General features: G+C 34.0%; 2 protein-coding genes across 2 annotated transcripts in view; both read right to left on the bottom strand.

Moving 5' to 3' along the window:
* Nucleotides 1–26,603, bottom strand: part of LOC142336504 (protein SSUH2 homolog) — a 611,495-nt gene that overhangs the window by 269,783 nt on the left and 315,109 nt on the right. The gene's annotated exons all lie outside the window — the stretch shown is intronic.
* LOC142336755 (uncharacterized) overlaps nt 1–26,603 on the bottom strand; it is a 63,195-nt gene that overhangs the window by 27,771 nt on the left and 8,821 nt on the right. The window contains exons 4-8 of the mRNA XM_075385666.1: nt 21,529–21,749; nt 14,582–14,746; nt 13,377–13,553; nt 8,618–8,858; nt 4,505–4,763 (exon numbers count right to left, since the gene is read on the bottom strand). Of these exons, the coding sequence (XP_075241781.1) occupies nt 4,505–4,763; nt 8,618–8,858; nt 13,377–13,553; nt 14,582–14,746; nt 21,529–21,749 (1,063 nt within the window). The remainder of the gene's footprint in view (nt 1–4,504; nt 4,764–8,617; nt 8,859–13,376; nt 13,554–14,581; nt 14,747–21,528; nt 21,750–26,603) is intronic.

Raw genomic sequence — 26,603 nt, 5'->3', positions numbered from 1 at the left:
TCCCTCTGGGCGAGCATACTTTTAAGCCCACTTAGCCTCGTGGTAACTGCACCTGACTAACAGTCTTTTGTCCCGGGTTCGATTCTCACCCATCTACTTTGAGCCTTTTAGGTCATTGACCTCTCTCGATATGTTCGCTTAAACATGCTGCTCAATGCGGCTGTTAAACATGCGCTTCGAGAGGCCCCTTAAACATGCAAAAATTTTGTCCCACTTTAGAGCTCACGCGTTTAATATATAGGATAGCAGGACAAGTCCTGACGTACAATTCAAAGAATTTTCATTGACTAAACAGAAAACTAGACCTAGAAAGGACTATGAATGGATTGGGAAAACCATTTCGAAAAAAATCCGATCCAAAAAATCGAAAAAACAGAAAAAATCAAAGCGAAATTGCCGCATGTGAACAAAAAACCACTACCGATAAAGCGAATTTTTGTTCAAACACCGTATTCTCAATCTACTTTAAAATTAGAGCGAAAAAATTTCACGCCGCAAAACCACTCGCTTTTTCGCTCCACTTCCTGTTTCGGCGTGACCAAAATCACTACTCCAATTTGACTTCAAAAATCATGAAAATGTGTGAACAGATCTTAAAAAAAAAGACAGCGCCCCAATACAATTCAAATTCTTTGAATTAACCAAGAGAAGGCCAATAATAGCCTCAGCTATCGCTGTGCGGCTATTAAAAAACAAAGCTTAATGTACACAGAAGGGGCCATTAAAAGGTTTCTCCGAGGTAAAAAAAACGTTCTGCATTTCAAGTAATTTCGACCTTAAAAAGCGCTGGAAACTGCCAATCTACCATCATTTCTGCTGCCTTATAGCCGGATCCACCAATAATTTATCGGGACAAAAACAAAAAGCTTCAAGGTCAATTTTTTCTTGCAATTTTTACCTCGAAAACCATGATAACCAAATGCTGAAAACAAAGCTGAACAAAGGCCACAGGTAGGCAGAAATATAACAAAGAACGCTGTATTAAGGGGTTAATTTAAAAGAAATTGTGAAAAATATCAAAAAATTAAAATTTTTGTTTCCGCAGTATTATATTGGGATATTTTTTTGAAAAAAAAGCTGGTCAGTGAACGACGTGGTATTAAATTTCTCAAATTGCGGTAAAAATTGGGAGAACTTCGCTACACCATTTTGCTTCTAATCCATAATTCTATGGTTCGATCAACAAAATTGTCAACCCAGCTTAAGATTTTTTTTTCCAGAAGTTATAAAATAATATATGTGAAAGTTCAGAAAACGATTTTAAAAGCAAAAAAGATAACTTTTTATGGGAGCCGAATTATTCGAATTTATTGTTAATAAGGCTCTCTTAAGCAAAAAAATTCCATACATAAATTTCTCGCTCTATCAAATACTTGCTGTCGAAATAATTTTGCCGCCCTATTCTAGGTCCAGGTATCAGTTTGTGAATACTTAAGATTTAATTCGAAAACAGGAACGATACACAGAACAACCGCAATTATTTCACAAACTATTTCCACCGAGCCAAATTATATTAGATCGTAAAAAATCATTAGTTTAAAAAGTTCTCGTATTTGACAAAAATCGCGCAAAGAACACGTTCAGACTTGAAAGTAATTTTGTCAAAGCGAAGCGCTGTCAAAGCAAATGACAAATAATGATCTAGAGTTGAAACAGAAAAATCACTCTGGTCACCAGAAACTAAGACGCAGTACTGTGTCACATATATAGCAAAATTATTAGCAAACATAGATATATCAAAGATAAATATTTTTATTGTTCCGACCCTCTTGAGGGGGGAGGAACTATATACTCAAATGGGTTTTTTCTTGTTCCGTGAATTTTCGCCGCTCGATATATTCATCGTAGAGAGTTGAGACTGGTATCATTGGAAAGCTCGACCAGCGTAGAATCTGGAATTAAAAAGATTTTTTTAATTTTCGTTTTCTACAGGGAGTTATCGAGGTTTAAGCTTCTGAGAAAAGAAGAGTGAATTCACGTTGTTTTTATTCACATTTTCCGGAATTTTTGCCTAAATTTTCGTCAATTTTGCTAACATTTGTTATAAATTTTAAGAATAGTGTCGTTGATTTTATTTTTGAAGACGAACAAGCACTGTTGATTGTTTTGATTTAATTTTTTTGGTCAAAAAATCTGGATAAACATTTCAAAATTTAGCCTTTTTCATCAAAAACAGCACGAAATAAGCTACTTTAGTCCACTTTGATTAAATTTGCCGACAGTACACCCCCAAACAACACTCATACAATCTTTGTAGACTCAGAGGGGGGCTATTTCTACTTCAGAGTCCGCTGAGAGTGCACTGTAGTTAAAACTTTGCCGTTTTTTGCTAACTTTACTAGTTGATTATCAAAAATGAAGAATTTAATTTGAGTTTTCAACTAACAAATTATCTATATCTACAACATTCGAAAGATCAATTGTTCCTAACGGACAATAAGTATTAGCCGGGGTAGTTTTGGGCCATTCTTGGACTGTTACAATACAAAAAATCGGGTTGTAATCAGTCGGTCTTTTTTTTTAAAAAAAAGACTTTTTTTTCAATACTAAAGAACAGAACATATCAAATCAAAGCTCAGGAGTGATAGGTCCAACCAATTCGCTTGCTAAGCAGCTCCAAGCTAATGCATTTAGTTTTTTAAGTGAAAGTTTATGGTCGTTTCTTTTTTTAAAAATAATTGACTTTTCAATAAATAATGGCTTAATTAACTTTTCCTCTATTTTTTTCTTAATTTGTTCAACTTCCAGCTTAGTGTCAGCAAAGAAAGACTGCTTCTTCTTTCTACTGATTTAACATTTATTCTCGGTTGCAGTTTTAAGCCTGAAGTTATTGTTTTCTGGCTTTGATACTACAAGATTTCAGATTTTTGTTTGTTTTGATATTTGCCAGTTTTTCACGTTTTCTAATTTTGTCACATTATCACATTATTTACAGTTCTCATGTCACCTTATTAGCAATCAGAATAAGGCACAATTGAACATATTAAAATCCTGAAAGATATACATCATCGTTTTAATGTATAAAAAAACATGTATAAAATTTCATGTATAGTGATAGCTTTCATTGGCTTTTCATGGAAGAATAGAGGAACCGATATTCTGATATTAGTAGATAGCTGATGGCTTTCATGACTTTGAAAACAATCGTTTTCCAAAATTAAAAAAAAAAACTTTTTAACTTCGCAATTTTGTTCTTTTTATGTTTCTTTTTGTTACCTAATCTCGTTAATTAATCGTCATTAATCTAGTTAATTACAGGTCAAATATGACATTATGGGTGTCAAGGGAATAAAAGGGATTGGTGTCCCAAAATCTTTTTTAGAAGAATTTGTTATGACCTTACTGGCTTCGACACCGGTTTTTCACAAAAAAAGTAAATTAATTTGATTTTTGTCATATTTGACGTTCTTTTTGTAGATGCAAGAAACATTCTGGATAATTACAGGTCTCGAGGGCTTCCTTTTCATGAATAAACGACCCTATTTAAATAGCTCTTTTTGTAATTAATGCCTTTCATGACATTGAATGTAATTTTGTTTCGAAAAAAAATTAAAAGTATTACATACTTTAGCACTTCGCTTTTTTGTCTACTTGTTACCTAGTCTTACTAATGAATGGTCACGTACTACATTATAGCTGTTTGAAGAAGGCGCAATCAAATATATTTTGAGTGCCAAAATTTGGCTTGACGGTTTTGACAGCGTTTTCTGGCAAGTTTCAATTGAAATTTTGTTTGTTCTTTGTTGTTCTTTTTAGCCGCTTTAAAAAATGAATAAGGACAGGTCCTAATTCCCTTCTATAGAAGCAGTGGTAATCGTAAATTTGTGGTAATATTAATTGATTCCTAATGGTATTTATTACTTTGAAGTTAACCGTTTCAAAAAAATAAGTTAATTTTTTTACTTTACTGTTTTTGTTCTTTTTTGTATAATTGTTACCAAATCTTTTTATTGACTGGTCGCATGTTTTCTGGTGATTTATAAGTTATTTTTGTTTAGTTTTAGGTTTATCTGACGGTATGTTGACTTTGTTATTAAATTTAGTTTTTAAGAGGGACATAAATTTTTTGATGTAATTAATGTTTGTTGTTGTTGTTGTTTGATTTTGCTGTTCGTCTTGACTCGCTTTCTTAATATTGACATATTACAGCAATCTAATGCATCAATTTTTACTCCCTTGAGTTATTTGCTTTGGAGGCTATCTTATCGTTTATACAGAATTTTTTGAAAAAGACTTGGGCTTTTTTGGGATTCGCAAAAAATAATTTTTGGGTTTTTCTATCTGTTCCTCATTTGGTAGACAATTATGCCAAAATTGTGGATGGGCGGGGTCGGAACCTTATGTGCCATCGCACATTACCGAGCCGCCTTGTTAAAGTCTATTCAAAATATTTCACCACACCCATTCTTTCCAATCGAAAGCTCCAAAACTAGCTCCAAAACTAAACTCCAATGGTATACAAGCGATTAAAATAACGCAGCAACAAGAACTCTTAGTAACTAACACAGTGTAATCAACGGTCTTCTTAATCTGGTGACCCACAATAGAGTGCAAAGCGGCCTTTTCCTCCTTGTCCACAAACTCCTGCGTGGCAAGAGACAGTCCAGTCTCAGTCAAAACAGACAATTTGTACTTGTGTTCGGTTTCATCCGCAGAGTGGAAGAACTGTTTCACTATACTGACAACAGTCGTGTGCAGGTTGGTAGTTGAGTTGTTATCTTGAATTGAACTTGTCAGAGCATCTCGTACGTCAGAGGAGAGACCTTAAAAGTACATACATACAGTTGGCCCATTGCATCAACAATTGCCCGTTGCGAAAGAAAGTTGAGTCTACATCTGAGACCACAGAAAAATTGTTAAGCACTTGCATTAATGATTCTGGGCCGAAAACCTAGAAAAAAAATTAAGATCCCAATCATTAACGATATACAACACAGTAGGCAGATGATTGTCAAAGTAGACGCGAAATACATTTACTTGCCGTAGATTATATAGAAGGCCAGAGGTTGCTAAACAGAATAAATGCCAATGCGATGCATAAAAACTATTATAAAATCAATATTTAACTTTTTTAAAAAAAAAAACTACATTTTTGCTAAAATTCTTAATTCCGTGTTTCATTTCATTCCCAAACCTTACATTTTCCAGCCCTCATCCAAAATTTGTCCTTAAGGGACCTTGAAATGGTTTAGTGTAAACTAAACAACCCTTAAAAAGTGAATCAAGTAATTTACTTTTAACAAATCACGCGAATAAAATGAAAACACTACTCATGTGCGTACGAAAACAAACGTCACCGACATAAACCAACGATTGCGTGCAATGGCCGCTAAATAGACCGATCAGACAAGATTACGTAAGAAAAAGATTACTGAAACCAATTCCAGAAGAAGAACTTTTCTTTAACTTTTGAGCGTGTCGCTAGATAAAATTGCATTAACAAAGACCAGAAGGCCCAATATTATCATAGACTTCATTTGGGAGCAATTAAAAATCTAGTTTGGGTGACCTCTACATTGGCATTCTCAATTTTTATTTAGTAAGTCTTGAAGTCTTTCTCTTGTCTGAGTTAAGACATGTTTGACGCATTACACGTACACGACTGACCTAAAAGCTGCTGTCAGAGAACTATGCAAATGACGGTGAGCACATAAATACTGCTGCAGAAGGCCGTAGCTAATTCACTTCTTGTTGGGTGCCCAAATCGTCGCAACAAATCACGACAAATTTAACGAGAACCACAACGAGACAAATAATAGCCTTGCTAAAATATCAGAAAAACTTTTGTAGAGACTAAAGTGCAAAGTTTTATGAGGCAGACCCGCTCGATACCTCCCTCCAATTCTTGTTTCTCAGTAATCAAATTAACCAAACATTCAATTTGTTTACAAAACCGAAACCAGTGTGGACATATTTTCAACTAAATCATAGTGGGAAGAGTCCAGAATCGACACGCAGTAAAACTTGGCCGACTTCGACTCAATTAACCTAGATTGTCGGAAAATAGCCACCGTTGATTCCATAACTCTATTGGGATTGAAAAGAAAACAACAAAAATTGATTTTTGTATAAAAACATTTTTAAGTGCGATTTATTTTGATGTCATTTCGTAATTGAACATACTCCTGTCTCTTAGTGAGAGGCTGCAGGGTCCAGTATCAATACCAATAAGCATTATAGATAGTAACTAAAACTTATGAGAACAAAGTTCAAGTACCAGGCATATACAAATGGGCTTTATGGGTTTATCCCGTTTCTATTTCTTTGATTTTTTTATACTGACTCTCTTAAATTTGAATTAGTTTGCTGAGCAGCTGCTGTTTAAAAGGACGTTGAGCAGAATGACAGAAGACAGAAACTAGCCTAGAGAAGTCAAAAAGATTTCACGCAAAATGTCAAAAAAGCGGCAAAATGGGTAAAGCGAAAAAAAGTTAGACGAAGTAAAAAAAACATAGCAGGACAAGTCCTGACGTACAATTCAAAGAATTTTCATTGACTTAACAGAAAACTAGACCTAGAGCGGACTATGAATGGATTGGGAAAGCCATTTAGAAAAAAAAATCCGATCCAAAAAATCGAAAAAACAGTAAAAATCAAAGTGAAATTGCCGCATGTGAACAAAAAACACTAGCGAGAAAGCAAAATCTTGTTCAAGCTCCGTTTTCCCACTCTACTTTAAATTTGAACGAAAAAATTTCACGCCGCAAAGTCACTCGCTTCTTCGCTCCACTTCCTGTTTCGGCATGACCAAAATCACTACTCCAATTTGACTTCAAAAATCATGAAAATGTGTGAACAGATCTTAAAAAAAAGGCAGCAATACAATTCAAATTCTTTGAATTGTAAAAAAAAGGAGCGCTATAATAGCCGGCTGAAAAGACGAGGGCGGCTATTAATAAAACAATCGGACTCAGTGTTTCTCTGAACTAATCAACTTGAAACATAGACAGAAAAATAGTTAGAAAAGCAAAATCTGACGTCAATTTCTTGCAAACATTTCTGAAGTTGCGAATACAAAAAAATTAATCACAGAACGTTTCATATACTGAATCCGAGAAAAAAATCAACCACATGAATCTGAGGGGAAAAATCAAATATTGTTAACATAATTTTACAAGAAAATCTGGCAACATCCCAACAAACACTTCGCAGACCTTATAAAACTAACTGAGCCACCACTGACTACCAGACGGACAGACAGAATAACCATATCCGACTAACGTCGGGTGAATTGCTCTCGAACGACCGGCGAGCGATTGACTTCGTCAGTAGCTAGCCACGGTACAGTGAGGCTAGCTTTAGTTTAATTGAAGGGACGTGAGGTGAGCGCAGCTGGGGGGAGGGGGTGAACAGGGGACTGATGGGGGCAACAGTGGGGTGGGGGCGGGTGTTGGCAACAGTAGGAGGGCTGTTTTAGGCTCCTTACGGCCTGAACGATGTATAGGTGTGTAGATTGGGGGGATGAAGTGGCAGGGAGATGATGTGGGGGGGTCCACCTCTAAGAACCCCTCTTCACAACATATGATGGGGTGGCAACAGTGGGGGGAGTCAATCTCTAAGAACCGCCCTTCGCGCCATAAGTGTAAGTCTCCAAGCAGTTTCTGTGAATCGCATACTTGAAGACTAGTGAGCTGAAAGGCTCTAAGAGCACTTAATACCCGCTGAGCGCTGCCTGTTATTCCGTTTCTGAGGACGAAAAGTCAAATGGGTCAGAAGACAAATCAGTCCAGCGAAAAATTGCGTTAAAAAAGACCAACAGAACTAATATAATTTCTACAAACTTTGTTTGAGAGCAGTTAAATACCAAACATAGCTGGCAAATTGCCAGAGAATAGCCGCAATAGCTTCATAGATCTGACCATGAAAAAGAAGGTAAAAAAGACAGACCAAAAAAACTTATTCTTTTCATTAAGGGCTGAGATGTTAAATTTTGCTTAAGAATCTGTATAACTTATTGCTGTTTCTATTAGCTGCTCTTAAATAACCCTCAATTAGAGTGACAAGCACTCAATTGCCCTTCTCTCTTTGAATTAAAGCACAGAAAAGTCAATTTCAGAGTGAGGAAGTCATTTTTAAGAGTGAGGTAAGTCACGTGTGCCCAAAAATTTATTCACGCGAATGAACAAAAAAACTCGCTCCACTAAGAGCGAAAAATGAAGCCACACACGCAATTCAGTTGAAATTGCATGAACGAGTGAACAAAAAGCAGACTTGAAGTGGTTGTGACGTCATATGGTCGTAACAAAATCTTGACGACGAAATAAATTAAAAAAAACCAAGAGAAGGCCAATAATAGCCTCAGCTATCGCTTCGTGGCTATTAATCATAACTAAGGTAAAAATCAAGAGCTTCAAAAGATTTTCAAAAACGCTTTATTTTTTTAATCAAAATTTTCCCAACAAACACTCAATCTGAAAAAAATTACTCTACCTCATCGAAAGCGAAACTTGATGAGACCATGATGAGACCAAGAAAAACATGATGAGACCAAGAAAAAGGGTTGATGTCGCTTCGCTTTTTTAAAAAAAACTGCACAAATATTGCATTTTTTTCGAATACTAATTTCTCCAAACAATGTATTTCTTTGTCCAAACTTTAAAGCTGAGAGCAGCCATACTTCTCATCAATGCGTTTTTCTCCTTCATCTCTTGCTCTGTTCGTCTGTGTAGTGTGACCAAATCTTTAGCATTTGCTACCCTGTCCACAAACTCCTTTCCGAACAAGGCAACATTTAGAGGCGCATCTCCCGCTGAGCCATTCAGATTAGGCCCACCTACATCTGAACCGCCGAATGAAGTGTTGGAATCGGTGACGTAATGTAGCCGGAGACGGAGCAGAGGTTTATCTATTGGCTGTTTCTAAAACATTTTCTAAATATAATCTGTTTCTCACATAGACGCACATGCAGGATTCTCCACTGCGTTTTGAAAACCACATTTGCTCAAGTCAGTGACAAATCGAACAGTAGACAAAACGTAAATAAATCGAAACAAAATTCGCTAAATCCTTGCTTCGTAAATCGGCGAATAATCCCCCCGAATCAAAGGAATAGATTAGAGTCAGCGATGAGATCAAAGGGTTAGAATCAATAAATTGTCACCATTTTACGCACACTTAAAATGCGAAAACTACCGACAGAAATATCAGCGTTTGAGCATGTCACCGTTTTTCAGACTCGCTTATTTTCCTGGTCTTAATACATGTGTGCAGAGGACAGCGAACATGCTGAATATATTTATTCAATGCGATGTGGTTTTAGTTTTATGTCTCCTACTCTCCTACTTTTTCAAAATAAACACAATGTTAACATTGAATTAAGACCATGAGATTTAAAAGAAACCGTTCAATAGCAGGCCTAAAAAATCTGGTCCCGATTAATTTTTTCCGTTATGATAGATTCATTACAGTCCCAAGGGTCGCATGGCCATGACCTCCGAGGCGTAACAAAATAAGCTAATCTCAATTTAGCTATCTAATTCATTTAATTTACTTGGCTCTTTAACAGTCTACCGGTCTGTCTATTTCTCCGGACCACTTTTTTCCATGAGTATATTTTCGTAATCGACCTTTAGGATGCTCCAGACATAACTCTTATTTGCTGGTGCTGAATTCACGAAGCTCACAATTTGATTTAAGTCTCTACTGTATACGAGAACTTTCCTCAAAATAAGACTCAGTTTATTGTTTAGATCAAAATCTGTCGACATGATTTTAATTTTAAATGATTTCATTCAAATGCCAATAACATAGCTGGCAGATTGCCAGAAAATAGCCGCAATAGCTTCGTAGACCTGCAGTCTCAAAAAACAGTAAAAAAGACAGACCAAAAAATTTGCCTTTTCATTGAAAGCTGAGATGTTAAATTTTGATTGAGTCTGTATAAGTTATTGCTGCCTCTATTAGCTGCTCTCAAATAACTTTCATTTAGAGTGACACACATTCACTTGGCCTTATCTCTTTGAATTGAAGTAAATAAAAGTCAATTTCAAAGTGAGGAAGTCATTTTTGAGAGCGAGGTTAGTCACGTGTAACCAAAAATCTAATCACGCGAATGAGCACAAAAAAACTCGTTCCAATAAGAGCGAAAAATGAAGTCACGCACGCACTTCAGTTGAAATTGCTTGAACGAATGAACAAAAAGCAGATTTGAAGTGGTTGTGACGTCAAATGGTCGTAACAAATATCTTGACGAAATAAAAAACATAGCAGGACAAGTCCTGACGAACAAGTCAAAGAATTCTCATTGACTAAACAAAAAATAAGACCTAGAATGGACTATGAGTGAATTGGGAAAACCATTTCTAAAAAATCAGACCAAAAAATTAGAAAAAAAACAGAATATCAATGTCAAAATGCCGCATGTGAGCAAATAACCACTAGCGAGAAACGGAAATTTGGTTCAAACAAAAAATTAGGCCTAGAATTAAATATGAATGGATAGGGAAAATTATTTAGAAAAAATCCAAAACAAAAAATCAAACAAACAGTAAAAAAAACATAGCCGGCAGATTGCCGGAAAATAGTCGCGATACACGCTTGTGGCGTTACATGAATTGAAACACCTCTAGAAATAAAATAGACAGATCGACCACCAGTGCTTTAATAGACCACTAGACTTCTTGGGTTAGCTTCGGACTGTCATTTTTATGAGAGACATAAGCTCTATAAGGAGAAAGCCCTAATAGGGCTTTTCAAAATTAGGTTCTTTTCCGTTTGTGCCCCCTCAGCTTAGTGAGCGCATATTATTTGCACCCCCCAAATGCACGTGCAATATTTGGGGGAGGGGGCACAAACGGAAAAGATCCCAAAAATTAATATTCGAAATCAAAAACTCAAGACTCTAATATACAAGAATTAGGGCATATGTTTGGAACTACTTAGAGGCACACTATTGACCTTTAATCAGTAAACTTTTATAAAACTTAAATTTTCATAAGTGAGCTCAGAAGTCATTTTTTTGAGTGAGGTAAATCATTGAAAAAGTCAATTCCAAGAAGTCACGGTAAGACGAAACAAAAATCTGTTAGACGAAGTAAAAAACATAGCAGGACAAGTCTTGAAATACAATTCAAAGAGTTGAATGCAAAACTCAGATGTACTCTACTGACCAGCAAATCAAATGAACAATGCCAGCCAGAACACAAACAAAATCATCTAAAAAAATTGAGAAACCAAAAGAATCAAAACTAAAAAATATACTCATTGCTAAATCTCTTTTAAAAAGCTTTTAAACTTAAGGCAAATTTTTTTCTCTTTAAAAATACATTACAAAAACATGCTCAAAACCATTTTTGTTTCTGAAATGGGTCCAGTATTATATCTGCAAGACCTGTAAAATATTCATTGGCCCTTGAAGTTCGATTAACTCGAAAAAAAGAAATCAATTGCAAATTATAAGGAAATGTTGCTGAAAATCTTGCTATAAATATCTTCAGAATCATTTCGTCTCTAGAGGCTATCCAGTAACCCAATTCCAAGCTTCAAAAAAGCATTGGCTCAGATCGATACGCGATAATTTTTAGAAAAAATATCAAACTTCAAGAAAGAGAAACTCGTTCTATTAAAAAGTTGAAAGCCATTCAATTACCCCCTACCAACTATTTAATAACAAAATATCAAACCTGGCAAAAAGATGAGGTTACCTGGCTACTGATGCAAGAAAAAAAATAAAAAACAAATGTTTTCAAAAACTATATGTTTGCAAATTTTATCAAAAAAACTTCTAAAAGTCGAAAGGTTAAATTGTTGAAAACAAATCTATTGAAACTAAAAACCATGCAGTAACTTTTTATCAGAACATGGAATAGGTTTTCTGGCACTTGAGAATGGACGAATATCAAAAACTGCCAAAAACTTTTGTAAGACTTAAAAAAGTTGCAGATTTTATCAAAAAATGCTAAAATTCGAAAATTTAAAAGTTAACAACCATTCCATTGTTACTCGAAACTATGCAGTGCCCTATTAACAAACCTCAAAGGAGATTGCCCGGTCCCTGAAGCTATAAAAACGGAAAAAAATAACAAAAATTTTCAAAAACCTGAAAAAAATGCGAATTTTGTCAAAAAAATCGCTAAAATTAGTGATATTCAAAAATTGAAACCTATACCATAGCGACTAAAACTTTTTCAGTAACTTATTATCCATCCCCTAGAATAATAACAATAAATGTTAAAAATTATGTAAAAAATTGAGAGTTTTGTCAAAAAATGCTGAAATTCATGATAGCAAAAAGTTGAAAACCATTCCATTACCACTAGAAACTATGCAGTAATGTATCATCAGACCCTTTATCAAACTCTAGAGGAGGTTCCTTGACACTTTGGGCTAAAAAAAACTCAAAAAATGACAAATTTAAAAAAAAACCTGAAAAAAACTGAAAAAAAAGTATTATTTTGAGTGTTTGTGTTTGTAGTACCGAACCATATAGCTCATAAAATGGTCAAAACAAGTAATTTTGTCTCGCAAAAGGCCTTCATCAACTTTTAAAAACTTCAACTTAGGACTAATCAATCAAAAAACTCAAAAAAAAATCACAAAAAACATGAAAAATTGCAACATTTTGAGACCAAAAAATCCAAAGAATGACCTTTTAACCTTTAATTAAGGTCATCCCAGCAGCTGCACCACTCTAAGCACTTGAAGTACTACTAAAGCCCACTTTGGGACTCTAATGAAACTCAATGCCCGCTGGGCTTTACTTGTTTATCCCATTTTGAAAGATCAACTCATTGAAAAGTGTGTGAACACATCTTAAATAAAACAGCGCACCAATACAATTCAAATTCTTTGAATTGTAAAAAAAATTAAGGAGCGCTATAATAGCCGCCTATAAATAAGGACGCGGCTATTAATAAAAGTAAAATTGCCGCATGTGCACAAAGATCACTAGCGGGAAAGCGAATTTTTGTTCAAACACCGTTTTCTCACTCTACTTTAAAATTAGAGCAAAACAATTTCAGCCGCAAAACCACTCGCTTTTTCGCTCTACTTCCTGTTTCGGCGTCACTGCTCCAATTTGACTTCAAAAATCATGAAAATGTGCGAACAGATCTTAAAAAAAACAGCGCCCCAATACAATTCAAATTCTTTGAATTGTAAAAAAAACCAAGAGAAAGCCAATAACAGCCCAGCTATCGCTGTGCGGCTATTAGAAAGTAGTTAGAAGCGGGAGGGGGGTCTGTCCCACACGTTCAGACACATTTCTGCGAAAAACCCTTCTCTAAAAGTGTGCGACAGACTCCCCCCCCCCCCCCCCCCCCCCCACCTCACTACTAATATCATCAGTAAGCGATTTCAATATACAGCAGCTTTCGCATGAACATCAATATTTTCTATAAAAGAAAATCTCGCAGCATTCTTAAGATACCTCAACTTACTGGATTCCCAGTATGTTGCAATTTAGCTTCGTCTATCATATCTTCAACCACTTGAGAGCAGAATGCCTTCACTTTCTCTCGACACTTCGGCTTTCGTCTATCTATTTTGGACTCCTCAAACAGATTCAAGTCTCGGAACACAAAAGGTCGTACAGTCTCCAGGGGAACTTTGTCGGCCTAAAAATGAACTGATCATGTAAATAAATAGAAAAACAATTAACAGTAAAACAATTCCTACTTGGTGTAAATTTACTTAACCAACTTTTTATACTTTTGTAACCAAATTTTGATAAAATTTGAATTTACATTTCCAAAAAACAAGAATTTACTTCAATTGTAAACTTGAATTCCTTCTGAGTTATGTAAACTATCTTTAGACATGCGCATACGAAATTTCTGCGGTAGAAAAAAATGATCCCGAGATCAACCCGAGATCTTAAAAATTTGTTGATTTACTTCTGGAAATTGAAAAAAGATCTACTACCAGCCTTTCAACAGTTAACAAAGTTAACAAGCGCTAGAAGATTGGAAACTCGCATAAAAAAAACAATTTATTCGAAGTGAAATTGCAATTCAACATTCAACATTATTTTTTATAAAACAAAATTTAACCATTATTATTCGTTTCTAAAATAACAAGTATTTTTTTAAAGAGCAATTATTTATTTTCAACAGCTGCCTTGAGGTTAAGCTTACATAAGAAAACGCCAAGTTGCAAAAATTTCAATGATGAATTCTTTCCCCTGCAACCTGATCAAATAAGGTTTGCTCTGATTTTAGTAGTGCTAGGACAACAGATCAAAATCGAAAGTATCGAAAATGATAATTGGTCAAGTTGAATTGGCCAATAAGGTTGATTTAGAAATACACTAATGCTATTGCGTATAAGATGTTCCATTGTGACAATATGTTCAGTTTAGATCGGCTGACGTATGGCCATGTCTAGCGAGGTATTGCCAAACAAGCTTATCTAAGCGTCAGCTCGCAGATCACTTAATTCTATCCAATGAGGATGAAATTTGATTTTAGGTCTACTGTCCTAATTTTTCTTTTTGATTTATTGGTCTTCATGACTAGCCACCCGCAACTGCATTTTTTTTTCATTTCTGTAACTCATTTAATGTTCAAAAGGACAGAAAAAATGCATAAAATGTTTGTCTCATGTATACAAAATTGCGAAAACAGTTTGTTGTCAATCCAGTCACCTTGAACTTATCTCCTCTGATGTGTACAAGCCACGAGTTCTTAGGAGCTGCCTCCCCTGGGGACAGTGACGTTGCCACACTACTCCCTGGCTGCAGTACGTAGAAATCCTGAGTGGGATTGTGAACTGGTCTCTCCATTGCCTCGTGCTCGTGACCCCAGACTATCTACATTCATTAACAAAAAACTTTCAATTTGGTTGCAGCATGTGCCCGGTTTTTCAAAATCATCCATGCTATGTCTTAGAACCTGTAGAAGAATGAACGTATCTTTTCAACTATCGCCTCCCCTAATGCAAAAGGGGAGGCAATTCCTGAATAGAATTTAAGTGAGCAATTTGTAGACCAATCAGGACTTATATGAACACCATGCGTACATGCATACCCTGAGTACTTTGTAATGGGTCTAGAAAATAAACCCCACCTAATTTTATAAAGAAAATAAACCATATTTTAATTTTGAATTTTGGTTGTGATAATTTGTTCCGTTGTGATAGTTTCATATCAGGTCACACGGGCCGCTAAGGCATGGCCATAGCCTGCGAGGCAAAAACGAACTCGCTAAATGCGCAGCTCTTTACTAGTAAAGTGAGCGCTTAGTTCCGTGGGGTTTGTTCTTATCTAAAATTTAGTGTTTTTTTCCGAAACTGTTACGTAATATAAAGAAAGAATTAATTTGTCCAAATAAACATATGGAATTATGAGAAATATAAACATTGTGATGGAGGGGACAGTCGACGAGGATATTCACATTTTCTTTTCACCTTATTTTCTATATCATTGCTATATCAGCGTTTTGTATTCTTATGCGGTAATACGACAGTGAATATGTACTCCAGCTTTACAAAGAAACAAACTAGACTTCAAAAATAAACCTTGCTAATTCGTGGTTAGACACCAGGTGAGAATTTTTTAAATTCGGACAAACACTTGAAACTTCTTCGCAGTCAAATCTTCTTTAAAACCTAGGCATTACTTCAAGTGACTTCAATTTATACATAGTTTAATACAGCGAAATTTGATTGAATAACGTTCAATTTTTCTTTTGCACAATGCTGTTTTTAGTAAATTAGCTGCTTTTTGCCTTGTTTCTTTTTCCGCAATGTAAGGATCGAAGAGTTCATTGCAAAAACTCTCACTATGAATATTGCTTAGTAACTTTCAGACGAATTTTAATAACTCGTAGATATACATATCGTAAATTAATAAACTAGTTTTTATGAAAAATATCTTCACAAGCGTCAACTCTTTTTCGAAAATGAAAGCATTTTAAAACTTTCTTTTGCAAAAAAGATATATATATATATATATATATATATATATATATATATATATATATACATGCAGAAGTAAAGACAATAGCTGCAGGAACCATACACTAAAATTCCATAAACAACAACAACGTGAATTCATAATTAATTCACATTAACGACCAATCGATTTGAGCTTAGCCACTCATCAAATTTTAACAGATCTTGTTCGACATCAGTTGTTTGCACTCCTGCAGCTGTCTAATTGGTATCGCCAGCAAAGAGAATAACATCAAACTTTTTACAGGCTAAAGGTAAACCAATTATATAGATAGTAAAAAGAAGGGGACCAAGAATTGATACCTGAGGAACATCACACTTTACTGCTCCCAATTTGAGAATATACCATTTAAATAAACACGTTGTTTTGAAGATAAAAACTATTTTATTAAAGCATTTCCTCTAATTCCAGAGCACTCTAACTTTCGAAACATCAAACTATGATCAATTGTGCCAAAAACGTTTTAAGATCTAAGAAAAAGTATACAGAGTACTATTATTGGTTTGGTATCCTACTTTTTTAGTGAACTCAAAAAGTGCATCAACTGTACTGTGTATTTTCTGGCCTGTAGTTACTTTCATCCAATTTTGATCCAGATTTGTGAAGTGGAAAATTTTGTACTCTTGCTAATGCGCAGGGAATACCATCTTCGAAAGAAAAATCGATTAGAAAATGCCGACAATTAAACTAAAATGTTACTCACAAAGTATTCATCAGAAGAAAATTTATTATCCAGATCACTTAATATTTTCTCAATCTTCTTGTTTGTTGTTCGGTGTATAAAAATTGAGTGTTCAACCCTATTAAATATATTATAATAACATTAAGTATAGTTTAGAAGCGGAGGCAACTCTCCAGTAGGTACCAAAGGGGGAGGTAATGGTTGAAAAGGTCTGAATCAACAAAATTTCAAAAGCAATCTTTTCACAAAAATTATTTTTTTCAAGAAACATTTTCTAGTCGATTTAATTACATGAAACCAATTCCACAAAGCCGAAAAACATACAGATTTCATCAACCATACCGAATGAAATCTTTTCTTTTAGATATGCCATGTCAGAAAATTTGAATTTTACAGATGACCAAATTAGCCCAGAAATTTGCCCAGTTAGGTTGTTCACAAATCAACTTTATCAGTGCCAACATTAATTACTGTCTAGATGACAACACAAAAACTAATTTGCAATCACATCAAAGCGAGTAGTATACGAGGCGAATTAGGAATACATCTATAAACAGTCAACAGTAATGCTGTCGCCGTATAAATTGTAGGGTTACATGACTATATACACAATTACACAATACTCAATGTGCCAATATATTTAAGCCAAAATACACTTCATATCAATCGCAACGGGCCGCTGAAGCATGGCCAACAATGAACTAGCTGAAAATAAAGCTAAAAAACCCTTCTTGTAGTTTCAACATAACGATAAAAACATAGCCGGCAGATTGCCGGAATAGCTGCGAAAGAAGAGACCTGCGTGCCAAATAATAGAGATAGAAACAGATACAGATCTAAATTGAAAAATAAATCGACGCCGCTCAAAAAACTAGGCTAAAAAAACATTCAGCGATAAATAAATTAATAAAGCTTGTTAAAATTCATTCCACAGAAGCCTCTTATTAGGTACCTTTACTGCATATATGAGTTCCTTTGACCTTAAACAAACTCAAATTTAACTTAAGTTTTAAAGTGCAAAAGTCATTTTATTGAGTGAGGTAAGTCACGTATGATCAAAATCTAATCACGCAAATAACCTAAAAAATTATCGCTAATGCGAGTGAGAAATGACGTCACGCGCGCAAATGCCGTTAGTGAGAGGAAGAATTCATTCAGAAAATTTGACTTTTTCAGCTTTGCTGTGTGAACAAATGTAAAACGAAAAAAGAGCGTCAGACGACGAAACAAAAAAACATAGCCGGAAGAATTCCGGAAGCGACTCGAAGCGTCAGAAATTCAATAACAAAACCGTAATTGCAACGGAAACCCTTACCTTTTGTATTAAACCATTAACTCACTACCTCCCCAGGTCTGCACTAAAAATTGGTGAAACTTAAACCACTGTCAACAAGAGAAACAAAATGCAGCAAAATTTTATATTACTGAAAACGTTTGGTAACGTTAAAAAAACCAAAATGATTAAGTTGGTCAAAAAGCCTGAAAAACCTGACAAGGTCATCAATAGCCCTCAAATAATTCATGATTCTAATCTGAAAAAGATCGCGAAAGCAAACGGCAGATAATAATCTTAGAAACTAAGTTAAATTTTTTCAAAAAAGAAAGATCAAATTTAAGATTCAGAAAACACCTACAATTACACCTCTAATCACTGCGATTAAGACAAAAAACAACACACACGTTTTCTTCCTGTATATAAGCTAGACAACATGATTTCATACTAAATCAAAAATAAAATTGATCATAGAAAAGACATAAGCAGCAGAATATTCAAAGACAAAAATCGTTTTAATTAAAACCAAGGCCGGAAGACAGCTGTAGTAATTAGTCATAAGTGGAAATTTTGGAAAAAACTTGCTATCAAACTCTCAGTACTGCCTTATGTTGAATGAAATCAATTGCAAACCAAAGAAAAGTCAAAAATATAAGAAAAAGCTGAAATCTTTCATTTTTTACAACTGAAAAAATCTATATACCGAAAATAAATGTAGGTGCCAGGACAAAGCTAGAATGATACTTACTAGAATGTAAATATGGGCACAATGTCAGGAACACCGTAACAAAGACATTCTTGATATTTGAAAGTTGAAAATCAATTTCAAAAATTCAAGAAAAACGAAAACATTTTATTGTTCAGCATTCAAGACATAGAAAAGATAACTAGTCATCCAATACACAGATCTATTCTCCTGAAGAGGACAAAAAATAGGAAAAAGCAGAATTCATAAATACGAAACATTGAAGCATTTTGCAAAAAAAATGGTCAAAGAAATTTTAAGTTAAGACTACATTTATGAAAAAGTTTTAACTGTTTTTTCACAGCTTAACGCCAAAAAATGATTGAATTTTTATTGAAACGAAACTGAAGTCCCTCTTGTTGCAGAAAAAACTATTTCTAGCAATTACAACCAAAATACAAACTAAAAACTGACGAAAATCGGAAAAAAACTACCAAAATCGGATTAGCATATGTACAATTTTATGAAACAAAATTTCGAGGTAGAAAGAGGCGTTGAGTATAGGAAGTTGCAAAGAGAAGTTGCCATATTAACTGATTTTTAACAAAAAGACGATCAAAAGATCCAAAAATGAAGAAATTAATATTAAAAAAGACAAAAATTAGCTAAAAAATTATGAATTATGTGCCAATTTTCAACTTGAAACGCATTTTCAGGCTCTGCAAAACACTGTGGTAAAAATTTCCGAGGTTGATATTTCAATATAGTATCGAATAAAATTTATTTCTGCAAGAAACCAAATTAAAAGCAAAAAAATTGGGCAACTTAGACGAAAAAACGGCTAAAAACGGTCATCTATATGTGCAATTCAGTCAAAAACTACTTTTCAAAGTCAAAAAGTCATTCACTAAACGCAGCGCATGATCAAAAAACTTCTCTCGCTTAGCGATAATCTGTTCACCAAGACAGCTTTTCTCACTTTCGCTTTTAGGTCAAAATGCCGCGTGAACAAATCTACTTCCTGTAAAAAAAAACATAGCCGGAAGAATTCCGGAAGCGACTTGAAGCACCAAAACTTCACAAAAAGCTGAAGCCATTACCTTTTGTATTAAACCATTAACTCATTACCTCCACGGGTCTGATCTAAAAGTTGGTAAAACTTAAACCACTGTCACCAAGAGAAAGAAAATGCAGCAAAATTTTATTATTGAAAACGTTTGGTAACGTTAAAAAAGTCTGAAACTTTTAGGATGGTCAAAAAACTGATAGCCTGACAAAGCTGACAGAGCCATCAATTGCCCTCAGATAATTAATGATTCTAATCTCAAAAAGATCGCGAAAGCAAACGGCAGAAAAAAACTTTTCAAAAAAGACAGGAAAGTCAAAATTATTCAAAAAAGAGTGCTCAAACTTAAGAATCAGAGAACTACTACAATTAGATTTCTAATCACGGCAATTAAGACAAAAATAATACATGATTCTTCCTTGTTGTATATATGCTAGACAACATGATTTCATACTATTTCAAAAATTAATTTAATCATAGAAAAACAAAAGCAACAGAATAATATTCAAAGGCAAAAAATCGTCTAAAAACAATACCAAGCCCGGAAGAAAAATTGCAATGAGTAGTAATAAGTAGAAATGTTGCAAAATACTTTCTAGCAAACTCCCAGTACTGCCTTATTTTGAATTAAATCAATTGCAAACCGAAGAAACCAAGATCTAAGAAAAAGCTGAATTCATTCAATTTTTTAACAACTGAAAAAATCAATATAACGAATACAAAAGTAGCTGCCATGACAAAACTAGAATGATACAAACGAGAATGTGAAGAATATGGACACAATGTTAGGAACACCGTAACAAAAAGATCAATTCTTGATTTTTGAAAGTTAAAAATCAAATTTAAAAAAATCAAGAAAAACGAGCACATTTCATTGATCAGCATTCGAGACATAGAAAAGACAACGAGTCATTCGAGACAAAAATCAAACTTGCTGAACAGAATAAAACAAGAAAAAGAAGAATTCAGACATACGAAACAATGAAACATTTTGCAAAAAAGTGGTCAAAAAATATTTAAGACTGCATTTGTGAAAAAAATTTATCTGTTTTTTCAAAAACTTAACACCAAAAAATGATTGAATTTTTATTGAAACAAAATTAAAGTCCCTCATGTTCCCCAAAATACTATTTCTAGTGATTAAAAGCAAAATACAAACAAAAACTGAAAAAATTGGCAAAAAACTACAAAAATCGGATTAGCAAATGTACAATTTTAGGAAACAAAATTACATCGAGGCAGAAAGAGGCATTGAGGATAGGAATTATCAAAGGGAAGTTTCCATATTAACTGATTTTTGACAAAAAACAGCTAAAAGATCCAAAAATGAAGTAATTAATAGAAAAAAAAGCCAAAAATTAAATAAAAAAATCAAGAAATATGTGCCAATTTCGCATTTGAAACGCAATTTCAGGCTATGCAAAATACTGTGCTATCAATTTCCGGAGTTTACATTTCAACATAGCATCGATTAAAAATTATTTCTACAAAAAACCAGATTACAAGCAAAAAAACTAGGCCACTTAGACGAAAAAACGGCTAAAAACGGTTATCTATATGTGCCATTCAGTCAAAAACTACTTTTCAATGTCAAAAAGTCATTCACTAAACGCAGCGCATGATCAAAAAACTTCTCTCGCTCAGAAAAAATAAGTTCACACTGCAATTTTACTCGCTTTCGCTTTTAGGTCAAAACATCGTCTGAACGAATAGTACTTCCGGTAAAAAAAAAAACCTTAAGAAAACCAATACTCCTCTTCGAGTCGTAAAAAACCAAGAGCACCGCAATATAGCTACGCTCAGCTTACAGCTTCGCAGCTATAATAATGAGTATATTTTGGGTATTTTTTAACAATGGGTAGATTGGCTCTGGGTATTTTGTCCTGATCCGAACTTAAACCCTTAATCCGAAATTTCAGCACTTAGAACTTACCAAGTCCAGGTTGGGGTGCAAAAATGATTCCGGGATGTGACTAGTTGGTCCGTGTTTGGCGTGATTCTGGTGCAACACCATCAAATGGAACCAATCTGCCGAGTCCTTCTCTTGCTGAGAGAGTTCTGGGAAGAGTATGTTGACCTTTCCCGCTCTGAACATACGATGGAGTCTCTCGTCTCTAATTGAGCTGAGGCCAAAGAGACATAATTTAGTTGAACCTACAACCAATAGGGCTACGATAAAAACGATTGAGTTACAATCTATCACTATTTGAATCATTAGGAAAACTATTTTCTCTCACAACTTAATATATCTTCTAAACTAACGGCTCCTTTCCTACTATGATTTTCAGTCACAAAGTTAATTATGCTAAAATGACATAGAGCGTACAAAAATAGGACAAAGTTAAATAGTTCCAACGTAAAATATGATATTTCACACAAAATTTTAAACATAAAAATCTATGCACATTACTTAATAAATATCACTTTTAGCTTAAAATCAGAATCAATATTTTGTCATTGTTTCCCGAGTGAGTAAAGAAGTTCATTTGACTAAATACTTGCCTTCACAAGATACGTTAATAAATATTTATGTATGTTTCAGATGCCACTATTTATCACGAGGAGTGCTATGAATAATTGCTAATCAGCAAATAGTATTTTCACCCACGCTATGTTGTAACCCGAGTGACTTTTCAGCAATTTAAGAACAAGGAGGCTCGGTAAGGTGCATTTGCACGTAATATTTCTACCCGGCTCACCCGATTTTTGACTTAAATGACTTCGAAGTGAGGAAGAGACAAATTTACAAAAGGTCACATTCTGATCGAAAATAATTGTTGTATAAAAAATTGCTTAAAACTGAAACCAGTAAACCAACTAAATATTGGCGCATTTGAGGACCGATGAGATGTTACATTCAGGAGCAACATTAATTACGACCAAAACTCAATGTCTATTTTTTATTTAAAAAAAAACATTTAACAAAACACTAGAATAGCAAATTTAGAATAAAGAAATTGAAGGGTACCTCACTAAAAACGATTGAGGTAAGAAAAACAAAAGGCAAAGAAAAGACAGGGCCTTGTAAAATTACGTTTAAAGTTATTGAAAACAATTAGTTTTAAAATCCTAAAAACCATAAGTTATCAACTGAAACCATGAAAGTTTACTATATACCAGCACAGGAAACCATTGAGACTCGTCAATATCAAGAATTTAATTACTTAAAACATTAGATTTATTCATTTTCCACTTCCATCAACGCCATGTGAGAAGTGGCCTGTCAATAATGTAATAATGCAAAAGACAACAGAAAAGAACCTCAAAATGAGCATATATCCAAAAAAATATTACCACTCGTATTATCAAAGGCAAAAATCAATAGTTAAAACAGAACACCTCGCATAGGACTGAAAAATAATTCAAAGGAAAGAAGCTATAACCTCTCTTCGCTGAGACAAAAATTTAGGCTAATAGAAATAAAAATATAGCTGGCAGATTGCCAGAAAATTGCCGCCATAGCTTCATAGATCTGCAGTCTCAAAAAGATTTAAAAAACGACAGACCTAAAAAAATTCTCATCAAAGCCAGAGATGTCATATTTTGATAAAGATTATGTATAATTTATTGCTGCTTCTATTAGCTCCTCTTTAAAAAAATTTAATTAGGGTGACGCACACTCACTTCACCTTATCACTTTGAATTAAAATTAAGAAAATTCATTTTCAGAGTTAGGAAGTCAATTTTGAGAGTGAGGTAAGTCACGGGTGACCCAATCTTATCACGCGAATGACCAGAAACTCATTCTACTAAGAGTGAACAATGACGACACGTACACCATTCAATTGAAAGTTCATAAACGAATGAACAAAAAGCAGATTTGAAGTTGTTGTGACGTCATATGGTCGTAATAAAAATCTTGACAAAGAAATTAAGAACCAGGAGAAGGCCCATAATAGCCTCAGCTAATGCTTTGCGGCTATTAGTAAAAAGAGTCACAAAGCTGGAAAACAAACTTTTTTAAATCAGATATTTTTCAAAGTTATAACAACAACAATTTTGAACTACAAAATACTGCAGAAATTAACTTTCAGCTCCTTGGGAAGAAAATCAGATAAATAGTCGGTGAGACTAAATCTCAAAACTAGAAAAAAATCCAAGTTTCACCAAAAAGTGTACAAAAACAAAGTTTTGAAGCCATAAAACCATGAGTTATACACTGAAGTTAAAATATATGTTCATATGGCCCCATTTTGACGAAGGGATCTGTCAAAAATTGAGACTTGTCTTGATAATCATTCCGACAGGAAAATACGGAAAACGTAAATTAGCCGTTAGTTACAATCCAACAGAACAAACAAAATTGACTTCATTCAAAATTCGATCGATTTTTAGAAAACAATAACTCAGCTGATCAACCAATGATCGTTTGTGTGGATCAAAAAACCAAATACCTCAAACTATTTAAACTGAATTGAGGCAAATAGCTTTAATATACAACCACTCGTAGCAACACGTGTGACCTTACGTTAAAAACATGCCTGGACCAGTTTTTTAATCAGAATTTGTTTCGGGAAAAAGTAGAAGTGCTTGAACTACAAGGTATTGCTGATCATTACCCAGTTAAAATAATGCTGTCAACAAAATTTGAACAAGAAAACTGGAGAAAAATTTCATATTAGTTTCACAAAGAGCTCTGGCCTTGTACTTGAATATAAAAAACCATTGCTACAGCATATACAAGCCAATGAATACCTCATAAATTAAAGTAATTGTCCTTGCACAGCTTTCAGCGAAATCTCTCAACTTTTGCGTGAAGTAACCGATTTTTATGCGCCAATAAGAAATGCAAATAAAAAATACAAAATGCTCGTTTGGTTCAATAAAGGTTAAAAGAATTTACGAAGCAAGCGAAACGAGAATCACTCCAAATGGAAAAGAGAAAAGGAAACTACTTGAACAGTTTAGAAATCGAAGACATCTGCTTAACAGGAAATAAAAATGCCGGAATAAAATGAGCAGAAAATAAAAAAAGTCATTCTAAATAAATTTAATTCATGTTGAGGACAGATTTTCAAACTTCTTCATGAGTTGAAGGGCAAAACTTCAAATTCATATAAAATACCGTTCTGAGCTCTACTATTCGATATAACATAACTCAACACATAAGAATGCATTTTACTCCAAAGTTTCAATTTGAAGAGATCTGTTTTTTTTAACAAACAACTAGATTCGAAGGGCTAGAAATTGTGGCGCAGCTAAACAACAAATTTTTGTCGGAGGATGATCTAATAAAAAATGATCTAATTTAAACTTCGGTGGAAGTTATAATACAATACTTAGTCTTTTTGATAAATTTGTCAATTCAGAGGGGAATTTTACCAAAAGAATTGGCAAAAGCAAAAGTTTTACTCCTACTTAAAGGAGCTTACAAACTATCGGCCAAATTCAAATGGCTCTAAATGCCTGGAGTAAAATTTATGAGCGTGTTGTTGTTAATCGAATCTACTATTACTGCGAATCACGATAAGTGTTCTGCTGTAAACCATTTGGCCATAGGTCCAAACGTTGTAGAGTTGATGCATTATTTGAACTTACTGAGAAAATGAGAATGAGAGAGAGCTCAAACGTTTTTTTTCTCGACATAAAGAAAGATTTTGACACAATTAACCGCAAAAACTTACTTTATAAACTTGAAAGATACGGACTAAGAGTTACTTGTTTGAGTTGGTTAAAATCATTTTTGGAAAACAGATATCAAAGAGTTGAAGTAAATAGAGCATCATCAATTTGGAGAGATATTAACAAAGGAGTTCCTCAATGATCAATTTTAGGAGCGTTACGATTTCTCATTTATATCAATGACATGCCAAACGTTTGTAAAAGTATTAACATTGTTTTTTTGCCGATTATACAATTATTTAAAAGATAGGATTTACCACCAAAGAAATTGAATCAGATCATGAAGCAATCAATAATTGGTTCGAAAGGCACAAATTTACTATACCTAGAAAAAACAGTTTAGATAAATCTAAAATAAATATCCGCATACACGAAATTTTACCTGAACTCCGATAATATACCACAGAAACTAGTGTGCAAACATTAGATAAAAAACTCATTTCAGTCACGTATTGACTGTGAAAAAAGACTCAGTAAGCAATGCGGAAACGTTTCAAAGCTCAGACACTATATACAACAGAAAATTTTTAGTGTATATTACTAATTCTGCTCCTATTTTGCAGTATGGTGCTTTGGTTTACAGCTGCTGGAGCTACTCGTCTTTAAAACCTATCTGTTACAAAAGCAGATAATTAAGCTTATTCACTTCAGAAAAAAAGATCACTGCGTTGACTTATTTGCGAAGAAATCAATCCTGACAGTTTATGAGCTACACATTTACAAACTTCTCAAATTTGATCTGAAAGCTATAAACAGTCAACACACAAACGCGATTTTTGCGATAATCTGTTCACTTTTAAAAAAATCCTGCGTAAGGGTAACCAGAATTTCCTATCTCAAATTGTTGGAACAGCTCTTTTGTTAACGAAAGATCAATAAAAATTCAATCGGGTTTCGAGGTGCTAAACTTAATAACAGACTGAGCAGAATAGGTCACAAATTTCTTTCCTCGATGGACTTCGCATTGACTTGTTTAGAAATACATGATTAATACAACTCCAATTGTTCGTTAGTTCGAGATGCACTGAATTTAAATAGAAATGATGCTAGGTATATAATCCATTATACATGTCAAATGATTATTGTTAATTTGTAATTAGTGACAGATTGAAAAAGCGTATCCGAATCACCTCGTTATCTGTCCTCGCTTATTGTTGATTAGTACCACAATAACGAAATTCTTTTTTTTTTTTTCTTTTTCTTTCTTTCTTTTTCTTTCTTTCTTTCGTTCTTTTTTCTTTTCTTTCTTTCTTTCTTTTTCTTTTCTTCTTTCTTTTTCTTTCTTTCCTTCTTTCTTTCTTTCTTTCTTTCTTTCTTTCTTTCTTTCTTTCTTTCTTGCTTGCTTGCTTGCTTGCTTGCTTTCTTTCTTTCTTTCTTTCTTTTTTT

Source organism: Convolutriloba macropyga, chromosome 3 (genome assembly GCF_964194025.1).
Source record: "Convolutriloba macropyga chromosome 3, txConMacr16.3, whole genome shotgun sequence".
Classification (NCBI taxonomy): Eukaryota; Metazoa; Xenacoelomorpha; order Acoela; family Convolutidae; genus Convolutriloba; species Convolutriloba macropyga.
This window is presented reverse-complemented; position numbering and strand designations above follow the sequence as displayed.